Here is a 22,942-nt window from a genome sequence, read left to right as displayed (position 1 = left end):
CTTTTTTTCTATTAGGGGAACTGAGTACCATTTGGTTAGATTAAAGGGTTTTATGGCTACCAAAGTCTAAGGCTGCCAGGGTTCTAACCCAGAGGCAGCCACTAATTTGCTGCATGACCATGAACTAGTCCTGTTTTTTCTCAGGGCCTCAATTTTCTCATCTATAGACTCAATTTTCTCATCTGAAACTCTCTAAACCTCTCTGAGCTTTGACACTCAGGGATTCTAGACCTGCTCTTCCCCTGATTCTCAACAGTATGTGCCCCCTCTCTGCAGGCAGACATGCCGGGCCAGAGGGGCAGAAAAGCAAAAGACAGTGCATGCTGTGGAGAAAATGGAGGATCCATGCTGGATTGAGCGTTTATGGGTTCCGGGGAAATAATGGCCTTGTGGGCTGGGGTGTGGCCCCAGAGCTAACAGTCCCCTGGCAGAGCTGAGTCCTGTCAGGGGGCAGGGACACTTAGACTCACCCCTCTGAGCAGTAGGTCTTTCTGGCTTAGTGGATATGGTGTGTTTCTCTGTCTGCCTCCCTATAAAATGTAAGCTCCTGGGGCAGGGACCAAGTGCAATTCTTTGCATCCCCAGGTCCTGATAAAGATATAGACAAATGCTCAGCAAATGTGGGTTGGAAGAGGGGCCAGCCTGGTGGTGTAGTGGTTAAGTTCACGCACTCCACTTCAGTGGCCACAGGTTCAGATCCTGGGTGCAGACCTACGCACCACTTATTAAGGCCGTGCTATAGCAGGTGTCCCATGTATAAAGTAGAGGAAGATGGACACAGATGTTAGCCTGGGTGCCAATCTTCCTCAGCAAAAACAGGAGGGTTGGCAACAGATGTTAGCTCTGGGCTAATCTTCTTCACAAACAAAAAAAAATGTGGGTTGGAAGAATAAAAGGATGAATGAATGGATAGAGGATGGATGCAAGGTGCAAGGTTGGATGTTGAGTTTATATATGGAAGATGAATGGAGGGTAGATAAATGACAAATGGTTGAGTGTTGAAAGTATATGTGGATGAGGGAAGGATGGATGGATGGATGGGTGGATGGATGGATGGATGGGTCAATCGATCGATCGATCCATCCCAGGGTCCTTCCTTGAGTCTTGGATCAAGCCAACTGACCAGAAACCCTCTTTGAGTCTTTTATGAAGCCAGCTGGCCGGAAAACCTTTATTATGGCCATAGCACTGACCTTGGCCCTTTGGTTAGGCCATCTCCATCCCTGTCCTCAAGGAGCATCCAGTCCAGCTATGGAGACCATGTTCTCACATGTGAACCAACAGAGTCAGGCTCTGAGTGTGGCGCTGAGCAGACAGGGAGGACGTAACACAGGTACTTCCCCAGGGATATCACAGTCCCATCAGGAAGACGTTAGACATGTGCACATGTAGCTCTGGTGCAGGAAGGCTGTGTTAAGTGCAAAGAACTGTGGGCGAGAGACATTACTTGCATCTGCAGGGAAATGAGGGAAGCTGGGGAAGCTGGAAATAGGGTGACATTTGACCTGAGTAGGAGGACTGGGGGCATATTTAATGGGTTTAGATATGAGCACTTCACCCGCCACCCCACCCCCGAAAAGCCTTGAATAAAGGCACTGATATAGGAAAGAGAATTCCAAGAATAATGAAGAGACAAGGTTTGGGTGTCAGAAGGTAGATGAGGTTGACACTGGACTGGAACCAGATCAGAACCGGTCTTGAATACCCAGCTGAGATGTTTGACCTTTCCACTGTGAACAGTGGGGAGCCATTGAAGGTTTTACACCAGGGGAGTAACATGATCAGAGCTATGATTTGGAGTGGAAGTTGCTGGAGTTGTGGAGGATGGAACCAAGTGGGGAAGAACCCAGGTTCAGGGAGAGCAGATGGACCTCAGTCTCCCCCACACTAAAGTGAAACCAAAAAAGCGAGGCTGTTTTGAGAACCAAAGGAAATCACTTATGTAAAGGGGCTTTTTAAGTGTTGAAGCATTATAGAATGTTAATTTGTTATACATCCTGATAACCAGGACTATCTTGATTTAGAAAATCAATTAATACAAAAATTTTCTAGAGACAGATAGATACCAGTACCTATAAAGTCTAGAATGGCTGAAATGATAAAGACCGACAATACCAAATGTCGGAGAGGGGGCAACCCTCACACAGTGCTGGTGGGATTGCAAAATGGTTCGACCACTTTGGCAAATTGTTAGGCAGTTGCTTAAAAAGTTAAACATACACCTACTCTGCGACCTAGCAATTCCACTTCCTGGTGTTTATCTAAGAGAAATGAAAAATGTCCACAAAAAGCCTTGTAACGCAGATGTCCTTAGCAGCTTTATGCACAATTGTCCAAAAACAAGAAATAGCCGAGCGGTCCATCAACAAGCGGATGTATGAATGAACCTTGGTACATCCACACAACGGAATCCACACAGCGATAAAAGGGAACCTGCTACAAACCCGAGTAACAAAACGGATGAGTGTTAAAGTCAGTGTGCTGAGTACAAAGAACTAGACGCAAAAATAGTAGATGCATGTGATTCCACTTACATGAAATTCTAAAACAGGCTAAAGTAACCTGTGATGGAAACCCAAACAGTAGTTGCTCCTGGGGTGAGGATCGGCTGGGAAGGGGCACAAGGGAACTTCCTGATTGGTGGGAATTTTCTTTATCTTGATCAGGGTGTATGTGTTTATCAAAACCAAACTGTGTGTTTAAGGTCTGTGCTTACCGTTATATGTACATTAAACCTCAAATATTAAAAATGAATCATATGTATTAGAGAGGGTGTTTTAGTTCTCTGTGGCCACAGAACAAATGACCACACACTTAGCAGCTGAAAATAACACCCACTGGCTGGCTCCCACTTCTGTAGGTCAGAAGTCTGGGCTCATCTACAGTCTCTGCTGAGGGTCTCATGGGCTGAAATCAAGGAGTTGGCCAGGCTGGGCTCTTACCTCGAGGTTCTGGAGAAGTCTGCTTCTAAGCTCGTACCTGTTGTCAGCAAGATTCAGTTCCTTGTTGGACTGAAGTCTCCGTTTCCTTGCTGGCTGTCAGCCAGGGGAGGCTCTCGGCTCCAACAGGCCACCTGCTTTCCTTCCTTGTGGCCCCCTCCATCCTCACATCGACTCCTTCTCCAGCCCCAAATCTCGGACTCCCCTTCTGTGACCAGCCAGAGAAAACTCTCCATGATAAAAGGCTCCTGTGATTAGGTCAGGCTCACCTTAGATAGTCTCCCTATCTTAAGGTTGACCGTGCCGTATAACATAACCTAGTAACAGAAGTGAAAACCCATCATATTTTTCATCCCAGGGATAATCCAGGGCTTGCAAACCAGGGCAGGGCAGGAAATCTTGGGGCTATCTTAGAATTCTGCTGCCGCAGAGAGAATACAATAATTCCTTAAGGAACTCACTAAATTGAAGATTGGCTCCACGTAGCCAATAAAATAATAATCAGCTAAGAGACATAAGTCCTTCCCAGCCTGCCCAGGCCTCCAGCAGCCTGGCAGAGCATGTTCACATCCAAGGGTACCTCTGTCTACTGCACCGTCCTCTAGAGTCTGTGAAGCTCTTTCACATGGGCTGTTTGCTCCTTATGACAACCTATTGAGGGGTCCCTGTAGGCTCATTTGACAGATGTGGACAGTGAGCCCAGTGGCACACAGTGGCTAGGCACCTGAGTGGAGTTTGGGGTGCCCCAGATCCTGGCTCCCAGCTTAGGATTCTGTTACTCCCAGGTAAGGCAGATTCAACCCAAACTAGAAGCCCACCCTCCCCCAAAGAGGAGCAGTTTGGCAAATCGACACCACCTACCTTTGAACAAAAACCTCTCTATACTCCCCATCCTTCTGGAAGCCTGGAAGACATGCCAATTGGACATGCCGAGGGTTTCCTTCCATTGCCAAACCCTGGGGGCCAAGTCAACTCACTGGCCTCAGAGGAAGGTCTGCTTTTTGGCCTGTAGAGGGGGCACAGTGATGGTCACTGATAAGGGAAACCGAGACCCCTTCCCTAGAATAGTCATCATCAGCCAACCTGTCCACAGTCGGGCTTGTTGGGCAGCTCCTGGGCCGACATAAGCCACAGACTCTTCTCTGGAGAGCTGGCTGTGTGACCGAAGGGGAAACTGTAGACTATGAGCTTTATTTAGCCTCAAACTTCATACGTCGTGAGTGTATGTGAGTGTGCGTGAGTGTATGTGTGTGTGTGCGTCAAGGGAGAGCCTGGCTCTCTTCCACAGCTATCTTAAGTATTAAGTATTTTTGCACATGCCTAATTTAGTTTTTATTTACAGATACATAATAGATGTATTCTATATAGAAAAATAAGCACTATCGTGTATGCATAGCGTGTAGAGACACAATGTACTCTCACACTGTATGTATAATATTCTAGTATTATGGGATGCCTCTGTGGCATGTGTATTTACAGCAGTGTATACAGTGTAACACCAAGTGTGGCTTGTCGTCTGCATTTCAGTGAGGAGAACTGTATGCCAAACTAGCCAGCCACGTGGGAGAGTGGAGGCCTGCGTTGTCAGGGACAGGAGCCCAATGCCAGCTCCAGCTGTGAGGCTCCTTGATGTGTTTGGGGCAAGCCACTTGCCCTCTCTGGGCCTCAGTTTCTTCATTTATGAGATGAGACAGTTGGCCTTTCGTGATTCCTGAGTTCCCTTCTCACTCCAAGAGCCTGTGAGTCTATAAAGACAGCGCCGCATAAAGAGGTGCTCACTACATTTTTATTGGATGAGAGGGAGGGAGGGAGGAGGACGGGAGGAAGGGAGGGAGGAAGGGGAGAGAGGAAGGCGAAAGCGGCCCACCTCATCCTGCAGATGAGACTCTGGCGCCTGGTTTTGGAGCGCCAGGGCGGTGCCATCACTAGGAGCAGACCCATGGAGTCTCTGTCTTCACAGCCCTGGAGTGGGGAAAGGCGTGGTGTGGTGTGAAAGCAGACTCCTTCGTGCTCTCAGCTGAATTTCCTTTGCAAGTAAAGACAAGCCTCTTGGGAAGTTGGAAAAACTTTAAAACCTGAGATTCTAGTTAAAATTCATTTTAATAAGAGAAACACAAAATCCTCATTTTAATCGAATAGTATCGCAAACCCAAGAATTCTCTTAGAGCCTGCTGTCTATCTTTAGAAGGAGTCGGGGAGCGGGAATGTAGCTTCGATGTCTGGATCAGGTGTTTTCCCCAGGCACACACTGCAGGTGCACTGCCCTCTCTTTGCTCGGCTGTCCCCATGCCTGGACTCCTGCCAGGTCTGCCAGCCACGCCCTCCCACCCTCAGGGCACTGCTGGAGTCAGCCTGCTTCTCTGGCACCCTCAGAGGCCAGGCTCTCTCAGTCTCCACAGGCCCACCAGCCCCTCCTTGGTAGAGCTCCTTTTCTTATTGCAAACCAAGGACTTGTAGGGAAGCTATTGTTTTCCCCTTTTGCCATGAGGGTCACAGGGGCTTAGATTGCTGTGTGACACAGCTCCTGAGTCTGTGACAAAAGCTAGTGTCCCTAACCTGGCACTCCACTCACTAGCCGCATCCAGGGTACCTGGAAGGTCACGTCAGAAGATGCCAGACTGAAAAGTGTCCCCACAACTTGGCAAGTGGGAGATAGTTGGTGATCCCAGAGAGGGACCCAGTTCCTGTGGGTGCTGGGGACAAACACCAGACTGCCATGGGCAGAGGAGCAAAGGGGAAGAGAGACAATGGGGGTGGTGAGTGCAGGCTGCTCTTTGGGTAAACCTCCCTGCAAAGGTGGAAAAGATGAGGCAGGAGCTAGAGGGAGAGGGAAGACAGAGCAGTGCTTGGTTTTGTCCTAAATGGGGAGCGGCTTGAGGCTTTTTATATGCTGAGGAAGAGCCAAAGGAGCAGGGCGGTTGCTAATACAGAAGAGAAAGGCAAAATGTGAAGCACCGAGATTCTGAGGAGGGGTCAGGGATGGGCCGTGGGCTTAGGCAGGGGCTGGAGCTGAGGAGGGCCTTTGCCCTTTGAGAGGGAAGGGAAATCGTAATTATTATAGCTAACCAGCACACAGCACATGCTCCATGAGGGGCACCACGTGACATGTGTGTCACTAATTTAATCATCACAGCAACTCTGTGAAGCGGGGACTGTCATCATCCCCATTTTATGGATGAACAAACTGAGGCATAGAGAGGTGAAGGGACCTGTCCAAGCTCCCTCAGCTAGTGGGTATGGGAGCTGGGGCTGAGCCCAGGCAGACTGGATCAGAGCGTGGAGCCTCAACCAGGACACCACACACGAGGTAGGATGATGGTAGACATGCTGGGGCTGGCAGGAAGTGATAGAACATCATAATGCATGATACAGGCTGTGAAGGAGGAACAGGATTGCCTACAGGGAGGGAAAGGGGGTGGTGAGGAAGGAGGTAGGTTGAAGGGGGGAGGAAGCTTTGAGGTGGGCAGGCAGCTGACAGGGATACTGGAAACGTTTCAAGGCCCCACCGAGGTTGGAGGGTGGGGAAATGGGGAGCTCTCCACTGCTGAGAAGGGAGACGTAGGACTGACCCAGAGATGCGGCTTTGCTAGGTTAGAGGGAGAGAAGGGCAAAGGTGAGGTGGAAGCTAAGGGTAGGGGGAGAGAAGGGTGGAGAGGAGGTTTCTGAGGTGGCCCTGGGCTTCTGAGGTGGTCCTATGAGGTGGCCCTGGGCTTCTGAGGTGGTCCTATGAGGTGGCCCTGGGTTTCTGAGGTGGTCCTATGAGGTGGCCCTGGGCTTCTGAGGTGGTCCTATGAGGTGGCTCTGGGCTTCTGAGGTGGTCCTATGAGGTGGCCCTGGGCTTCTGAGGTGGTCCTATGAGGTGGCCCTGGGCTTCTGAGGTGGTCCTATGAGGTGGTCCTGGGCTTCTGAGGTGGTCCTGGGCTTTTGAGGTGGTCCTGTGAGGTGGCCCTGGGCTTCTGAGGTGGTCCTGTGAGGTGGTCCTGGGCTTCTGAGGTGGTCCTATGTGGTGGTTCTGGGCTGAAGCAGAAGGGAGGGGAAAAGTAGGGGGCCAGAGAGAGAGAAGACCGAGGGCCTCAGCCCCCAGACATGCCCAGAGACCTCTCAACCTTCCCTCCAAACTGGTGCCTGCCTTTCAAGTCTCCTGCCCCTGGCCCCGCCCAGATGGGCGCCTTCCCCTGGAATGCTGGGGCCCCCTGTCTGAGCCTCTCTGCCCTTGGAGGCTGGACTCCTGTTATGGCATCAGGTTTCTCCCCAGCTCCGACACTTTGGGGTGGCTCTGCTGGTGCTGTGGGGTGTCAGGAGAGGCCCAGGCCTGGAGTGCAGGGAACAGTTCCACCTTCAGAGGCCTGTGACCTCGAGCAAGTCATTCCACCTCCTTGACCTGGCTGGTCTTCCAAGTCCCACCTTCCCCACATCCCCCCAGCTGTGATGCTCTGCACATCTGAGATGTGTTAATTTACGCAAATGCTGGGGCTGCTTCCTGTACCCTCTGCTTATTCTTTGGGGTACTTTCTGATCTGGCGCCACCTAACCATCCAGCCCCATTGCCGATTACCCCCAACAGAAGCCTTCCACCTGAGGCTGCCTGTGGATGGGCATGTGCCCAGAGCACTGGGTTTGGAGTCAGAAGGCCTGGGTTCCAATTCCAAGGGTAGGGGGCTCCTCCAAGAAGTCTCCCCTGATTAACAGGTCCTTGTTGCTGGCCCCCTCCTGAATCCTGACAGCCTATAGCACGCAATTTGGCATCCAGGTATACTCTGAAGATTCTTCAGATGTCCCCCAGACAGTGAAATGTGTGTGTCTAACTCTCCTCTGTGTATCCTGAGGGGCCCGACACGCCCATCCACCGAGCCATCCATCTGTGCAGCAAGTGTTCACTGAGCACCTTCTAGTGCCAGACACTGGGCCCTGGGGAGACAGGAGCAAGCAACACAGGCGTGTCCCCTGCTCTCAGAGAATGCAGGGTCTTGTGGGCAGACAGATAAGTAACTGGACACCCCCAATCAGTCTGGTCCACGCTATGGTAACAGAAGCCTGGCGTACTGTGGGAACACCCCACACAGTCTGGGGTTTGGGGGCAGGGAAGGCTTGCTGGAGACGGCCTTTCCACTGGAACCCAGAGCTAGCCTAGGAAAGAGGATGGAGCTAGCCCAAGGAAAGAAAACGGGAGAAGGAATGTTTCAGACAGAAGATCTATCTGTGCAAAGGCCCGGGGTGAGGGGCAGGGGAGAGCGGGAGAACGGGACCAGTTAGAGGAACCAGAGGTCGGAGTGTGAGACCAGAGTTGGAGAAGGGGCCAGAGTGATCATTAACAGCACAGCAGCCAGGTCAAAGCCCTGTGCACTATGTCTGGGAGTGGGGACCTAAGTGCAGTGGGTGGATGAGCCCCACCTCTGGTTGGATCTCTAGGGAACAAGGAGCAGTCTCTTACCCACCACGTCCATCTGTCCACAGCTACCGCACCCTGGCCACTGAGCATGAAGCGCTGATGCAGAAGTACCTACACCTGCTGCAGATCGTGGAGACGGAGAAGACCGTGGCCAAGCAGCTACGGCAGCAGATCGAGGATGGGGAGATCGAGATCGAGCGGCTGAAGGCAGAGGTGACTGCCGGCCAGGGGCGTGGAGGAAGCAGACCGGGGACCCAGGCCCCAGACCCAGCACCTCACTCTCCGGGCTCCTGCAGGATCAAGGGGGCACATGACAGGCAAGGGGGACCAGCTCCCAGCCACAGCCATGCCAGTCTCTAAACTTAAAATCAGTGATGCCGGCAGAGTGGGAAGGTCCTGTTGTCAGACCTGGGTTCACATCCCATCTCTGCCACTTAGCACCTGCAACCTGGTGCAAGTCCCCTCAACCTCTCTGTGCCTCTATTTCTTATGGGCCTTATACTTAACTTACAAGGCTGTGAGGATTGAGTGAGATTATTTATGGGCAAGTTCCAAGTTTCTATGCCTACGTCCACATTGCCTAAGCATTCCGCGTTATCAGCCCAAGACTCTGGGGGCACAGGGTCCCTGGTAGGTCATTAGAGTGTGGGCTCATAGCTCAGCTCCAAGGCAGTCCCCCTTCCCTCTGCCTGTCACTATAAGAGCTCCTACAGGGGCTCACCAGTCTAGAGCCACGCTGTGGCTAGGTTAAGCTTCCTAGAACTTCGCTACTCAAAGTGTAGTCTGTGAAGCAGCACCATTGGCCTCACCAGGAGCTCGTTAGAAATGCAGAATCTCAGGCCCCACCCCAACCTCCTGAATTGGAATCTGGACTGTCACAACATTCCAGGTGATTCCCATTTATATTAATGCTTGGGAAGCCCTGGCTCTCAGTTCATTAGACGTCCCTCACCAGCTGTCCACCCCAGCACAGAATGGTCTGATTGCCTCTCACCCCCTCACCCCATCAGTGTGCTCAGAACCATCTGGCCACATCACACAAGGACCATGGACTGTGAGCGAAGGAGGGGAAAATGAAAACAGATTCCTGCAATCAGGGTCAGCTACATAATTTGCAGGGCCTGATGCAAGGGGAAAATGCAAAGCCCTGGCCGGAATCGGGAAGTCAATCTCCCCTTCCCACGGCCCACCACTCCAACCCATGGCGGAGAGGTGACCCCCAACTTCAACCTCCCACCTCCCCTAACCTCTGTGCCTTGATGCACTCGGTACCTAGATTAGGGGTGGGCGAGAGGCCCCTGGTGAGTCACCCACCTGATGCACCAAGCACTGTCTCCTCGCTCTGCCCTGAGACACCACCCTCTGTACACTGCCCCGGGACCCCTGAACAGGGTGGGCAGTGACCGTGGGACTCGAGTCTTCCCTGGCTGACTCGATCCAATTGCCTCCCGGACAGAAGATAGCAGTGGCCACGGGTCCTAGGGTGTGGGGAGTGGGCAGCTGAGAATCCATCCCAGGGAGGCAGCAGGAGGCAGGAACACACGTGAGCCAAGGGGCATGCTCCATTGCCCCATCAGATGTCACTTACAAAACACAAATTCAAGGAGGAAATTATCAAGAATTTCAAAATGACAACTGCAGAGCTTGAAGCCCCAAGCACAGGGCCTTCTGAGCATAGGACCCCACCACACACCCATGAAATCTGCCTGGAATGTTCAAAGATCTGAAGTCACCAATTCCACCTTGTCACACGGCCGCAAAGCTCTGAACTGATAATCACATCAACTTGGAACTTCAGGTTCAACAAAAATTTCAGACTCAACACACCTCCTCTAGCCCCACACAAGGCACCTTCGGATATGCTTCCATAGTCAGTCCCCACAACCACCCTGAAAAGGTCAATCGCCTGCATTTTACACGAGGAATCGGGCTCAGAGAGCTCAGGTCACCCGTCCAAGCTCACACAGCTGGAAGGTGGCAGAGCTGGGATTAGAACCCAGGTCTGCCTGTCTACTTGCCAGTCTCTCTACTCTACTCAGAGCCTCTTCCCACATAGCTCTGGGGATAGGGGCTTGTCCCATCTCTAAACCACCTGGTCTATTCTGGGATCACACTCTGGAGACCGTCGCTGGGTTCTATCCTAGCCCAACACTAACTTGTCACCCCCACGCTTCCCTGCCTGGTGAAATCCCCCCACGCTCAAATGCCTCCTCCCAGGGACTCCCAGCCCAGAGGGTGCTCCCTGCCCCCTGCCGTTCAGCTTTCCCTCCCTCGGCATGCCACCTCAGAGCCGGCTACCGCCCCGCCTGACCTGGCGGGAACTCCTTGAGGGCAGGGCTGTGTCCTTTATCACTCTCTCCCTTAGGCCTGGCACATAGTGGCTCCTCAGTAAGGGCTTGATGTGTGAGTGGATGTCAGGCTCTGTGGTAAGGACAGAGATGTGGAAGTTTCTGCCCTTAGGGTCTGATAGGGGTGGGGTGCGATCCAGGGCTTTCCGTGTGAACTCAAGTCAGGAAGTGAGTCATTTTATGGCCAAAGTGAGTGTGTTGCATATGGCCTTAAAAGGGTTCAGGGGTTTGTAGGCCAGAGAAGGGGTGGGCGAGGGCAGAGCCCCCTCTGGCGCTGGGGAGCACAAAGCAGGTCAGTTGAGAGTGAGCACGCACGCGCGTGTGTGTGCGCATGTCACAGGGGCAGCAGAAGCCCGTTTGGTGGGAATTTGGAGCAATGCTTCCAGTTGAGTGCACTACCCTCCAGGGCAAAAGATTTTTTTAGAGACTTTGAAAGAAAGACCAGCTTGGTAAAGCTTTCTAGCGGTAGTCTCTCTCTCTCACACACACACACACACACACACACACTCACATCCCGCAGAGCAGAGGGCACCTGTTTGCTCTGAATGGGCTCCAGGAAGGTGGAAACAGAGCCCATGTCACGGGAAGTAGGCCATCCGGGAGGCAGGAGGCACTGAGAAGCCAAATAAGTGATGAGTGAGCCCGGTGACAAAGACAGAGGGTCTAGAACATCAGAGCTGGGAGGAATCTGAAGACATTGAGGTCCATAGAAGAGGAAGGGACTTATCCAAGGTCGCTCCAAGATCCCTGGAACCCAGGCTCAAACAGGTCTCTGGCTCCAGATCCTGCCCAGCAACTTACTCCTTCCACGCTGAGGAGATGGGCCTGACAAGGGCGCATGTGAGGGAGTGACTGTCTCCTGGATGGCCCTAGGCTGTCATGGTCCGCCTTTCCTCTGATAGCCAAATAAAATTCCTCAAGCCCCCTCCCACATATCCCTGAGGATTTCCAGGGGGCTAACATTCTCCTGGCCACCTCTGGCTTCCAAATTCTGCTCTCCTGACTTCCCACAGCAGCTGTCTCTGCTCAGTCCTTCCTGCTCTTTACCCCTTGGGTGGTCACTACGTGTATCTGTCAGGATGAGCTAGATTATTCTGAAATAACAAACAACCCCAAAGTCTTAATGGCTTAAAACAACAAAGATTGCTTTCTCACTCACACTGTGTGTCCGTTGTGGGGTCTGCTCCACAACATTCTCACTCAGAGTCAGGGACACAGGCTGACAGGGCTCCACGATCAGGAAATGCACCAGTCTCATGAGGGGAGAGAACATGGCCAATGATGCCTGACACCTCTGCTCACATTTCACTGGACAATCAAGTCACATGACCACGCCCGACTGCAGGGGCCTGGGAGATACAGTCCTGCCATGTCCGAGGAGGAGAACCAGAGTATCCGTGAAAGCCCTAATGACACCCAGCTGTGGCTCCCCCTTCAGCCCCCAAGGCCCCTGCCACAGGCTATTGTAAGAAACAGACTTTCCAAAAGGTTTGGATATAATAAAGGAGGGCTTCCACTACCGAAACAGAGAACAGCTCAGAAATGAGTGGAAGACGGCCCTGCCCTGCTGTCGCTCAGCCTTGCCTGCTCCAAGGATTTCTTGCTGGCCTCTCGTCACACAGACTCTCTCCGCACACTCCCACAGGCCATTTTGTTGGTGGTGGTGGTGTTCGTAATCTCCTTACTACCAAGACATCCAAGGATGGCCCTGCCTCCACTGATGTGCTAGAGCCGGTTCATACCAGCTTGCAAGGGCCAATTGTTAAATTTTCAAGAATTTCGCAAGCTAGTTATTCAACCTTTGGTGGCTTACAATGGGCCAAGGTAGGAATGTTTACAACATGGAAAATGGCAAGTGCTACTCGTCAGAGTTTTTCTTTCGAGAGCTGGTCATTAAGCATTTACCAATATACCGTTGTCTGCATCTTTTTTCAGGACCAGCTGAAATGTGCAGAGCCCAGTGCAAAATGAAAATGCAGGGCCCTTAAGAATTTCAAGGCAGCAACAGCAGAGCCTTCAACCAAGCACTGGGCCCTTCTAAGCGTGGGGCTCTGCACAGGTCGTAGATCCAAGACACCAGCCCTTCTTCCACTCCGTCTATGCCCTCCACTTCTGACTGTCTTTCCCTAGAAGTAACAGGAGGTCACACCCAAAGTCTGCACAAAACTTGATTAAGCAGAACTCTGGACCTCTGTCTTAGTCTCTTCTCTCCCATCTAAACAGCCCTATCAGGCCTCGTCTTTCGTAACCAAAAAGCTCCCGGGACAACCTGAAATAAAGGGAGCATCTACCCCCGAGAAGACTCCTCTCCTCCTCTAGAATGCTCACTTTGGCGCCATTTCGTTGTTTTACTAGCTGTTTTTCTCCCAGTTATGATTGGAAAGAAATTTGGAGAGCTCAGTCAGGCCCTAAAAGGCAGGAGAGGAGTTTAGAGATAGCCGTAATATTTTTTTGGTTTGGAAGCACTCAGCCTCCTGGAAGGCTGACTCTGGATAAACTCCGGAGATCTTTAGTTCAGGATTTAAAATAAAAGTTTAGCCCCGGAGGCCGGCCCGGTGGCGCAAGCGGTTAAGTGCACGCGCTCCGCTGCGGCGGCCCGGGGTTCGCTGGTTCGGATCCCGGGCACGCACCGACGCACTGCTTGGCAAGCCATGCTGTGGCGGCATCCCATATAAAGTGGAGGAAGATGGGCACAGATGTTAGCCCAGGGCCGTCTTCCTCAGCAAAAAAAGAGGAGGATTGGCGGATGTTAGCACAGGGCTGATCTCCTCACAAAAAAAAAAAAAAAAAAAAAAGTTTAGCCCCGGAATCGGTTTTGCAAACCAACTTGGACATGGAGCCCCACGCTGTAAAATAGGTCAACAAGGAGACTGCTCTGGGGGAAGTAGGAGAGGGTAGCCTGACCCCTCCCCACGCAGCCCCTCCCCTGGGCCCACCCTCCATGCCAGGAGGCCTTCTTCCCATCTCTCCTCCTGCCATCCACACCCCTGCTGCCCTGCACATGACACCCTGTCATACCTTGTGCTTTTGTTCTCATCATCTCCTCTGCTCTAATTCCTTCCATTCCATAGCCCACCTGTTGGGCTCCTATTTGTCCTTCAAAACCTCTTCTGGGTAGCCCTCGCCACTTCCGTGCTGAAACCCTCCCACTGCAGTATGTACACACCTCTGTTCTGGCCTTGCCTTGTTGGTTTCTAAGTTACCTCTGTGGGTGTCTGACCCCCTTCTGGCTGGAAGCTCCTCCAGGGAAAGGGATCTAACTTATCCACCCCCAGCTGCATCTCGCCAGTGCCCAGCATGGTGCCCACCGCAGAGAGCCCAGCAGGACATGCTGACAGGGTTGGCACAGAGGGAGATAGGGATGGGCACCTGTTGAGCTTGGAAGAAGCCAGAGGGAATCAAGAAGGAAGAAGAGAGAACTGAGTTGTATGGCAGCTGTTAGAAAAGCAAGAAATGCAGAGATCTTTAGCAAAACCTTGGCTGCTAACAAAAAGAGAAAAACCTGGATTAATTCCATCGTCAATTAGTGCACTGACTAAATGCATTCTGGATTAAAGACACTGTCTCCAGAGAGGGGCGTCGGGTGGGGCAGGAGCCGAGGCACAGTGCCTCAAAGCAGTGTGGCAAATGAGGCTTTGCCTCTGATGGACCAAGAAAGCCAGACTGCGGGGTGCACAGTGGGCAGGGGCCAGCCGAGACGTCAGGCATGGAGCCGGGTTGGGCAGCCAGAGCTGGACTCTAGCCAGCGAGTTGGGGTATAAGCCGAAGTCCCACCTCCCCATGGCCATCTCTCCATGGCCAGCGTTGACAAGGGTCACCTGAGCAGGCCCTGGACATCAACCAAGCCAACCAGGGCCCACAGCAAATCCCTCCCCGGCAGGGACCTGCAGGATTAGAGAAAGGCTGCCTCTGCAAGCTCACAGGGCTGGGGCTCCTGCCGCCACCCCGGCCCTGGCTCCTAGCAGAGATGGGCTGGGGCCCAAGACTCCTGTAGGGTCTCCAGGCTCACAGCTCTCCAGAACTTTGCCCGCCCGGCCTGATCCTTGAATAAAGACTCCCAGGCTGCCGGTGTTGCCTGTGCAGGGAGCAGAGCGCCTGACCTGACTGCATCTCATTTTTCCCTGGTCCCTGCTGAGTAGATGTCCTGGAATGCCTCTCTCTGAGAAGAGCGCCATCAGTTTTCCATACAGACTGCTTACGCATATGCGCACGCGTGCACACACACATCACCATCCTAAAGTGGAAAGGGCACTGTGTGCAAATCCCAGAACTGGCAAAGAAAGCAGGCTGGCTTGGAGGTGATAACAACAGGGAAAAGGTGAGGGTGTTGCCTGGGCATCCCCATTCCTAAGGTCTGCCCGAGCCTGCGTGCGTGCACGTGCGTGTGCCTGTGTGTGTGTGTGTCCCTCAGCCCTTTAGACTACAGATCAAAGAATCAGCCTTTATTTCAATGTGCAAATGTTCTCAGAGAATTGACAAAAAAAGGCGAGGGGGCGGGGATACCCGTGTCAGCACTGAATATTTCTCTGTTAGATATTTTCAGCCGCTCTTCAAGCACAGGCCGGGGTAATTTTAGCAACCCGGGAGTGGAGAGCGGGTAACTGTTCCATTTTGCTTTCAAAGTGCTCAATTCGCTCAATTGTGAGAGCCCATTCATTCTGCAGTTCAGCAAGTGGCCTTGAGAGGACAAAGCCATTGCTCTGAAGAGGGAGTGGTGCTGGCTCTGTGGTGTCTGTAGAGTCCCCTGAGCTACTGTCTTTAGACGTGTGGGGCTTCGTGACTGCAGCGTGTTCCTGTGGTTGAGGTTTTTGTGGCTGCTGTTGCTCTGATTCTTTTTTAATTCCCTTATTTATGTAGCCAACAAGTATGTGTGGAGTGCCCAGCCCCATCTAGGCACCAGGAGCACATTAGTGAATGAGACAGCACAGTCCTTCCCCCAAAGCTCGCAACAGAGATGGGAGAGGGAATAGGCAACACCAGCATCTTCACAGCAAAGGCCTCAGCGCCATGGTGAAGGGCGCCCAGCAAAGACTTGCAGCCTCAGGGGAGGTGGGAAGGGGCCGGGCCCAAGAGGACATGGTGCGGCCTAAGGACCCCTTCTCCTGGGCACCACCCCTTGGTTTTGTTCTTGCTGCTGTGCTGCCCTCGCTGATCCCCAAATCAGGCAAATGGAGGTTTTTTAGGACAGCTAAATGTTCGTTCGAAGGGCCGTCCCATTTTTCTAAGCCAGCAGTTTCCAGGTTGTGCCCCCAAGAGGGCTCCAGGTCAGAGAAGTGCGTCGGGGCTGCCCAGGGAGGGGGCAGCCAAGCCAGCAGGGCTTCACCTCAACCACCTGCCGTTATTTGATTTCATAGTGGGGTTCCAGCATGGTTTTGCTTGAAAAAATAAGGAGACTACCCAAATGTCCATCGATGGGTGAATGGATAAGCAAAATGTGGTGTATCCATACAATGGAATACTATTCAGCCTTGAAAAAGAAGGACATTCTGACACGTGCTACAACATGGATGAACCTTGAGGACAGTATGCTAATGAAATAAGCCAGACACAAAAAAGCAAAGATTGTCTGCTTCCACTTAGATGTAGAGTAGTCAAGTTCATAGAGACAGAAAGTAGAAGGATGGTTGTCAGGGGCTGGGGGGAGGGGGAGGAGTGACGAGTTAGTGTTTAACGGGCACAGAGTTTCAGTTTGGGATGATGAAAAGAGTTCTGGAGATGGATGGTGGTGATGGCTGCACGATGATGTGAATGTCCTTCATGCCACTGAACTATACACGTAAAGCTGGTTAAAATGGTGAATTTTATCTTACATCTACTTTACCACAGTAAAAATCCAAAACTCAAGGGACCGATGGTTTGGGGCATAGGGAGAAGCAGCACAAATGTAAGCCGAAGCTCCCCAATGACAGGTGGAGTGCCTGCAGCCCAGAGAGCGGGAGGGCCTTGCCCAGGGTCACTCGGTGTCAGAGCCCAGCTGCCAGAACCCAGGGGGACGGCTTCTCGGTGCAGTGCTCACAGCCTCACGGACGTCTGGAGCGTGTCTGGCTCACCCGCCTCGTGCAGAGCGAGGGACGTGAGCTGGGGTATCGCTGGCCCTCGGGGAGGAAGAGGCAGGGTGCCCTGCTCGCTCACCACGCTGTGGCGCGGCCTCCGCCCGCCGGAGCCCCTGTCGGCAGCTGATCTGTGTTTCTTTTGCAGATCGCATCCCTGCTGAAGGACAATGAGCGCATCCAGTCCACCCAGACCGTCACCCCCAACGACGAAGACAGTGACATCAAGAAAATTAAGAAGGTCTGTACCGTCTCTCTGGGCTGGCAAAACCACCACCCAGCACTCTTTAGGGAGCCCCCTGGCACGGCCCAGGTTTGGCAGTGTCCACCTACTGTCCCACTGCCCCCCCGGCATGCCACCCCACCTCAGCTCCAGAGACAGAACGAACAGCCCCCACCCCGATCAGCACCTTGTCAGGCCATTTCTTCTGGTTGCCCTGTGAGGTGTGGTGGTTCCGCCCCATTTTATAGAAGAGAAAACCGAGGCTCCAAGAGACGAGGAGTCCTACTTGTTGAGAGCATCCAAGGACCCCAATGCCGTCCAGACCAGAAGCTGCAGACTGGCCTCCCGCAGGCCATGTTCAGCCTACCAGCGTGTTTGGGGTTTTTGGCCCACGTGGTGTTTTTTGTTTTCTTCTTTTTTTGTTGCCAGTGCTTTAAAAGCTAAACATTTCACATAAAAGTCTGGATTTCTGGTTTCTCAAAGACAGAAATAGCTAACATTCATTAAGCCCTTTCTATGTGCCAGACACTATTCTAGGAGCTTCATGCAGATTAATTCGTTCCTAACTAAAAACCCTCTGAGGTTTTATTATTATCTGCATTTCACATATAGGGTAGCTGAGGCACAGAAAGGCAGAGTGACTTGCCCAGGTCACACAGCTAAGTATTTGCAGAGTGACATTTAAACCCTGGCCGCCAGGGTCCAGAGCCCACATCCTCGGTCACTGGGATACGCCACCTCCTGGAAAAGCAGAATCCCGCAGCTCCAGGCCCACCTCCCACACACGGTGACAGTTGGCCCCAGACGAGGAGGTGCTGCCCCGTTAGTGCCCACTCGGCCGGCTTCATGCATCTGTAGGACCTGCCAGGCCCCTATAGGCATTGGAATTTGCCACGCAGGTCTAAACCAAACCCCCTCCAAGGCAGAGGTGCCCTGGCCTTCCTTCTCTGCTATGGCCCCACTAGATTTCTTCCCGGTCCATTTTGAGAAGCCATTCTGCTTGGAACATTTTGTTAAAGACCAGCTGAAATCCACGTCCCTTCTATTTTCACCCTCTGGAGCCTAAGAGCAAGCCCCTCCCTCACCAAGAAAGCCCTCCTGTCTTCAAAGAGAGCTGTGAGGGCTCAGATCAGGCCTCTCTCCTCTCCAGGGCAAACCCGCCACCAGCAAGTGTGCACCCACATGGCTGCACCTGCTGTTCAAGGCCACTGCCCCTTTCAGCTGATAAGATTTTGATGAGCACCCCTGCCTGGTCCCTTAGCAGGCGACCCCTGGGTCCCCAGTCCCCCCACCCCAGCACCACCTGGTACCCTTGCTGCAGGTGCCCTGGTCCCCTCCCTGTGTGGACCCTGAGCTAGCACACAGCTCTGAAGCAGGAATGGCAGGGAGCTGGGTGGCGCCTTGATTGGAAGCCTGTGTATCTTAAAACAATTCTCTGCGTCTATGTGAATCAAGGCTCTTTCCCAAGTTCTTGCCAAAACGAGGTGACTCCAAGCAGCCCGACTCCAAGACAATCAAGTCAAGTGTCGGTGTTCATTTCCCCGCAGAGGGAGGAGGAGAGGCTCCAGGCAGACGCTGGTCCTCAGAAGCAGTGATGAGGCCCAAGCATGAGATTAACTAATTTGCCATGCTCTGTTCAATTTGATAATCGCCCTCTATCCAGACGAGCTTTCATTGAAACTTCTGGGCTTTCAGGCCAGTCATTACATAAGATGAGGTGTGAGCTGAGCCCAGCACAGCCTGGCCACCCTCTGTGCTCAAGCCACCTCCCGTATGGAGACTTGGGGCCACACTTTCCCTCCTTCAGAGAATGCTTCTAAAGCAAACTGGAAGGTCTTGTTAAAATGCAGAAGTCTGGGACAGGGCCAGGAAATCCGCATTTCTAACAAGCTCTCGGGAGATGCTGGTGCTACTAGTCCGTGGACCACAGTTTGAGTCCAGCTGTCATCTCCTTAGCTCCATTGTACGGATAGGAAGATTGTCTCAGAGGTTCGCATTGATTTCCCGGCACCATGCAGGCAGAGAACCAGGCCTGGTCCTTGTCTGAGCTCTCTTCCCTTCACCCGGGCATGGGGGATGCCAAAGCCTTGGTCTCTACCCTGGGGGCACTCACAGCCTGGAGGGTCGAGAGAGGCCTAGACTGTCTAATGGGAGCCTCTCCTGCTGCTGTCGGTGCCCAGGTGCAGAGCTTCCTGCGGGGCTGGCTGTGCCGGCGCAAGTGGAAGACCATCATCCAGGACTACATCCGGTCGCCGCACGCCGACAGCATGCGAAAGAGGAACCAGGTGGTCTTCAGCATGCTGGAGGCCGAGGCCGAGTACGTGCAGCAGCTGCACATCCTTGTCAACAACTTCCTGCGCCCTCTGCGCATGGCCGCCAGCTCCAAGAAGCCTCCCATCACTCACGACGACGTCAGCAGCATCTTCCTGAACAGGTGAGCACCCCAAAGGTTGGCCCCACCTCGGAGCATTTGGCCAAGGCAGGGAGAAGGAACTAATGGGCAATGAGCCGAGTTTTGATGCAAGCCCCCATCTAGTTCCCACCAAGTGCAGATGAGGAAACTGAGGCCCAGAGAGGAAGGAAGTTGCCAAGGTCACGTGTTTAGAAGCCACAGCCCCAACAATTGAGGATCTGGGCAGGAGTACAGATGGAGGCCCCCATAGCATATTCTAAAGTGGTGGTTCTCAGCTGGGGCAGTCTTGCCCCCCAGGGGACATTTGGCAATGTTTGGGGACATTTTTAATTGTCAGAACTTGGCTGGGGCTAGGGGATGCTACTGACACCTAGTGGGTAGAGGCCAGAGATGCTGTTAAACATCCTACAGTGCACGTGACAGTCCCCACGACAGAGAATTATTCCACCCACAAGTTAGTAGTGCCGAGGTCAAGAAACCCCAGTTTAAATGTTTAAGAGTTATGAATCAAGCTACAAAAAGCTCAGTGTGTTCCATTCTTCTACCCTGATACCGTCATAATGACCCGGAGGCCAGGTTCAGATTTAGAATTCTTAGGCTTTTAAGTTCTTCTCCGTACCACCCTACCCATGTACCGTATAAAAGAAGTTACTTTTCCCAGTTGGTGACCCTGGGCATTAATACAGGGTTTGTGTACCTCAGAAGGCTGAGCTGATGGCTGCTCTTCTACTGTCAACCTTGTTTTAAAAGGATTTTCTTAGGAAACGGTTTAAATAAATGAGCTTTTTTGGTGGGTAATAAAATTGAGAGAACTAGATAAAAGTGGCAAACAGGAAGACATGTGAACAGAGTGCTATTTGCAAATGGTTCTCACTGAGGAGTTAAGGTAGATCATCATGTGTCCCTAGATGTTCATTCAACTGCATTTCTTTTAAAATATTCATTAGTCAGTCATGTCGCTAATTCCAAGCAGCCCTCATCCAGGCCCTCTGCATAGGTGTCAGGACCCAGGCTCACTTTCCCTGTGCCCCGCTTTCCCCCTTCCCTGCCAGTGTGGGGTGGCAAGTTGGAGGGACATGTGAGACACCCAGAAGGAGATGGGAGAGGCAGCGCATGTGGGTCAGACGTGGGTCTGATGCCCAGGTGAGAGATCGGGCTAGAGAGGCTGAAAGTTGTTGGGGTGGGACAGGGCTGACACCATGGATGTAGATCAGGCATCAGAGTGAGGGGACAGAGTATGGGGTGGAGAGAAAGGGAGCGAGAGAGAGAGAGACAAGTGGGCAGAAGGAGGCCTCGTAAGATCTTCAAGAAACTCTGAATCACAGGCCTTACAATGTTGCTTTTTAACATACGTGTTGGACTCAATTTTTAAACATTACATAAGTGCTTTTATTCACTGGCTAAAACAAAGAAAATAGATATTATCTTGTTGTGAAATCAGGTAACATTTACTCTAAAAACTACAATTGGTTCTTTTAGGCTCAGTGATGTGAAATTTGGCTGAAAAGTGGGAGGAAGTTGTTCCTTCCTGAGCAAAGTCTGGACAGCTCAGCTGGACTCACAGATCCTCAGACACGAGTGCAGAGTCCTGGGCCACACCCCGGGTTTCTCCATCTGTGGGTCTGGGTGGAGCCCGGGGAATTGCATTTCCAGTATGGTTGCAGGTGTGGCTGTGCTCCCGACCGCCCTGAAATGGAAGGCTTTCAAGAACAAGAGGCTGAATACACAAATATATTAAAAGGATAATACATCCTGACCAAGTAGAATTTATCCCAGGAATGTGAGGCTGGTTCAACATTGAAAATCAATATATTTTACTGTGTTTTCTCACTATAGTAAGTAAGAAAAACCAATGATCATATCAATGGATGCAAATCTGATGCGACTGGCTTCTCTCCTCCACTCGGGCCCCTGTTCGCAAACAGGAGCAGGCTGGAGGTCTTTCCTTCCCCTGGGGCCCAGGATGGGGATGGAAAGAGCTAGAAAGTGACTGTCCTGTGACCATTCTCACCTCACTATATGGTCCATTGGGTACAGCGTAAGCTTCACTCTCTTAGCCTCTTTGCTTTTTGTGAGCATAAAGAACAGCTAAAGTATTTTTTCATTAACCTTATGACGACCCCTCCCAGCACTTTGTAGGATTGAACGTTTTAGACTGTACTCACTACGTTTAAGCTGGTGCTTTGTGGGAACTGCTTTGTGCCAGGCTCTCTGTAAGCACTTGACTTGCATGGTTTCCATTCCTCAGAGATGCCCCAAGAGGCTGGACCTCAGAGAGGTTGCGGGATGTATTCAAGGACACACAGCAAGTTTGAATGGGCTGCGATTTTTACCCAGCTCTTTCTTGTTAAGGCCTGTGCTTCCCCTGCTGCCCTGGTAAATAATGGGCTGAAGTCCTCTCCGCTGACCTCCATCCTCCTTACTGCCACTCCCTGCTCCCAGAGTGTGGCTCACTATAGCAAGGGTCTTGGCATGCATGCTCTCTCTGTTAGAGAACTTTCCCTTGTGTGTGAGCCTGGCCTTCCCACTTACCGTGTAAGCGCTGTGGAGACAGGACCCAGGATGTGAACCTCCCAGGTTGCCCTGCCTCCAACCACAGCACAAAGATCTGTGTATCACAAGCCAGGGGCAGAGGCTGCCAGCCCACTTATTAGAAGGCATTTTCACACATAGCTTTCCCCTGGATTTGCTTTTAGGCTGAAATGTACAGCCACATTAGAAATCTGATGCTAATTTGGTGATTTCATTTGCTGGAGCTCATTAAAAGAGGTCCCTGGGAAGAGAGAGGCCTCTCTCCAGGTTGGCAGATTCATCAAGGATGTTGCAGAGCTGGGAGGGGATTAATTCTGTGCTTCTCAAATACGGGGAAGAAAGATCTGTGAACTAAACATCTGCAACAGGCTTTGTTTAGCCAAAACAATAAGCTTATAGACTTGTGCAATTTCCCTTTAATAAAAACCATGCCCAGCGATGCGTGCTGGGCACCGCAGGCATTGTCCATGACGAGCGGCATCCCGCCCGAGTGGCAGATGGTTTGCATCTTGATGTCCGCTCTGACTGATTGGCAGTGGCTGCCTGGACCCTTGGGTTGAGAAGGATGATGAGACTCAGTGGAGAGCAGGCCGTGATCAGTTCGTCATGTCTGCCCGGGCTGGGGAGTGAGGAGGGGCAGCCGCTTGGACTCATGATGAGTAACGCAACGTGCGGAGGGCAGAGGGTGGGGCAGGTTCTGCCCTGTCCCCCTTGGACTGGCCTTGGGCGAGGCACGGCCCTTTCTGGGCTCAGGGAAGGAACCAGGCAAAATGAGCACTTCACAAGTGTGTCTGCAGACAGGTCTCTTCCTCTCCCTGGAACATTCTTTCCAACCAGCTCTCCTTCCAACAGCTATCTCCTCCTCTTTCTTCACACCTTTCCTTGGATGGCATGTCCCTGACACCCCCCATGTCCCTTGCCACTGCTGGCTCATGTCCCCTGCTTGTGTGCACCCAGAGCCCCCGTGCTGCCCCTGTGCAGCATTCGTCACGCTTACATAATGACTTCTTTTGTGTCTGGGTCCCCCACTGAACTGTAAGCTTGCTGT

At 52.3% G+C, this 22,942-nt stretch overlaps 1 protein-coding gene across 5 annotated transcripts in view; it reads left to right on the top strand.

The window, feature by feature from the left end:
• The window catches only part of RASGRF1 (Ras protein specific guanine nucleotide releasing factor 1), a 110,615-nt gene that overhangs the window by 24,508 nt on the left and 63,165 nt on the right, over nt 1–22,942 (top strand). For 4 of the 5 annotated variants that reach the window (XM_058542202.1, XM_058542205.1, XM_058542207.1 and 1 more), the window contains exons 3-5: nt 8,394–8,541; nt 16,875–16,967; nt 19,130–19,383. In XM_058542202.1, the coding sequence (XP_058398185.1) occupies nt 8,394–8,541; nt 16,875–16,967; nt 19,130–19,383 (495 nt within the window). The remainder of the gene's footprint in view (nt 1–8,393; nt 8,542–16,874; nt 16,968–19,129; nt 19,384–22,942) is intronic. The other variant, XM_058542206.1, reaches the window with a different exon arrangement.

This window comes from Diceros bicornis, chromosome 5 (assembly GCF_020826845.1).
Source record: "Diceros bicornis minor isolate mBicDic1 chromosome 5, mDicBic1.mat.cur, whole genome shotgun sequence".
Classification (NCBI taxonomy): domain Eukaryota; kingdom Metazoa; phylum Chordata; class Mammalia; order Perissodactyla; family Rhinocerotidae; genus Diceros; species Diceros bicornis.
The sequence above is the reverse complement of the archived record's forward strand: the minus strand, read 5'-3'. Positions and strand labels throughout refer to the sequence as shown.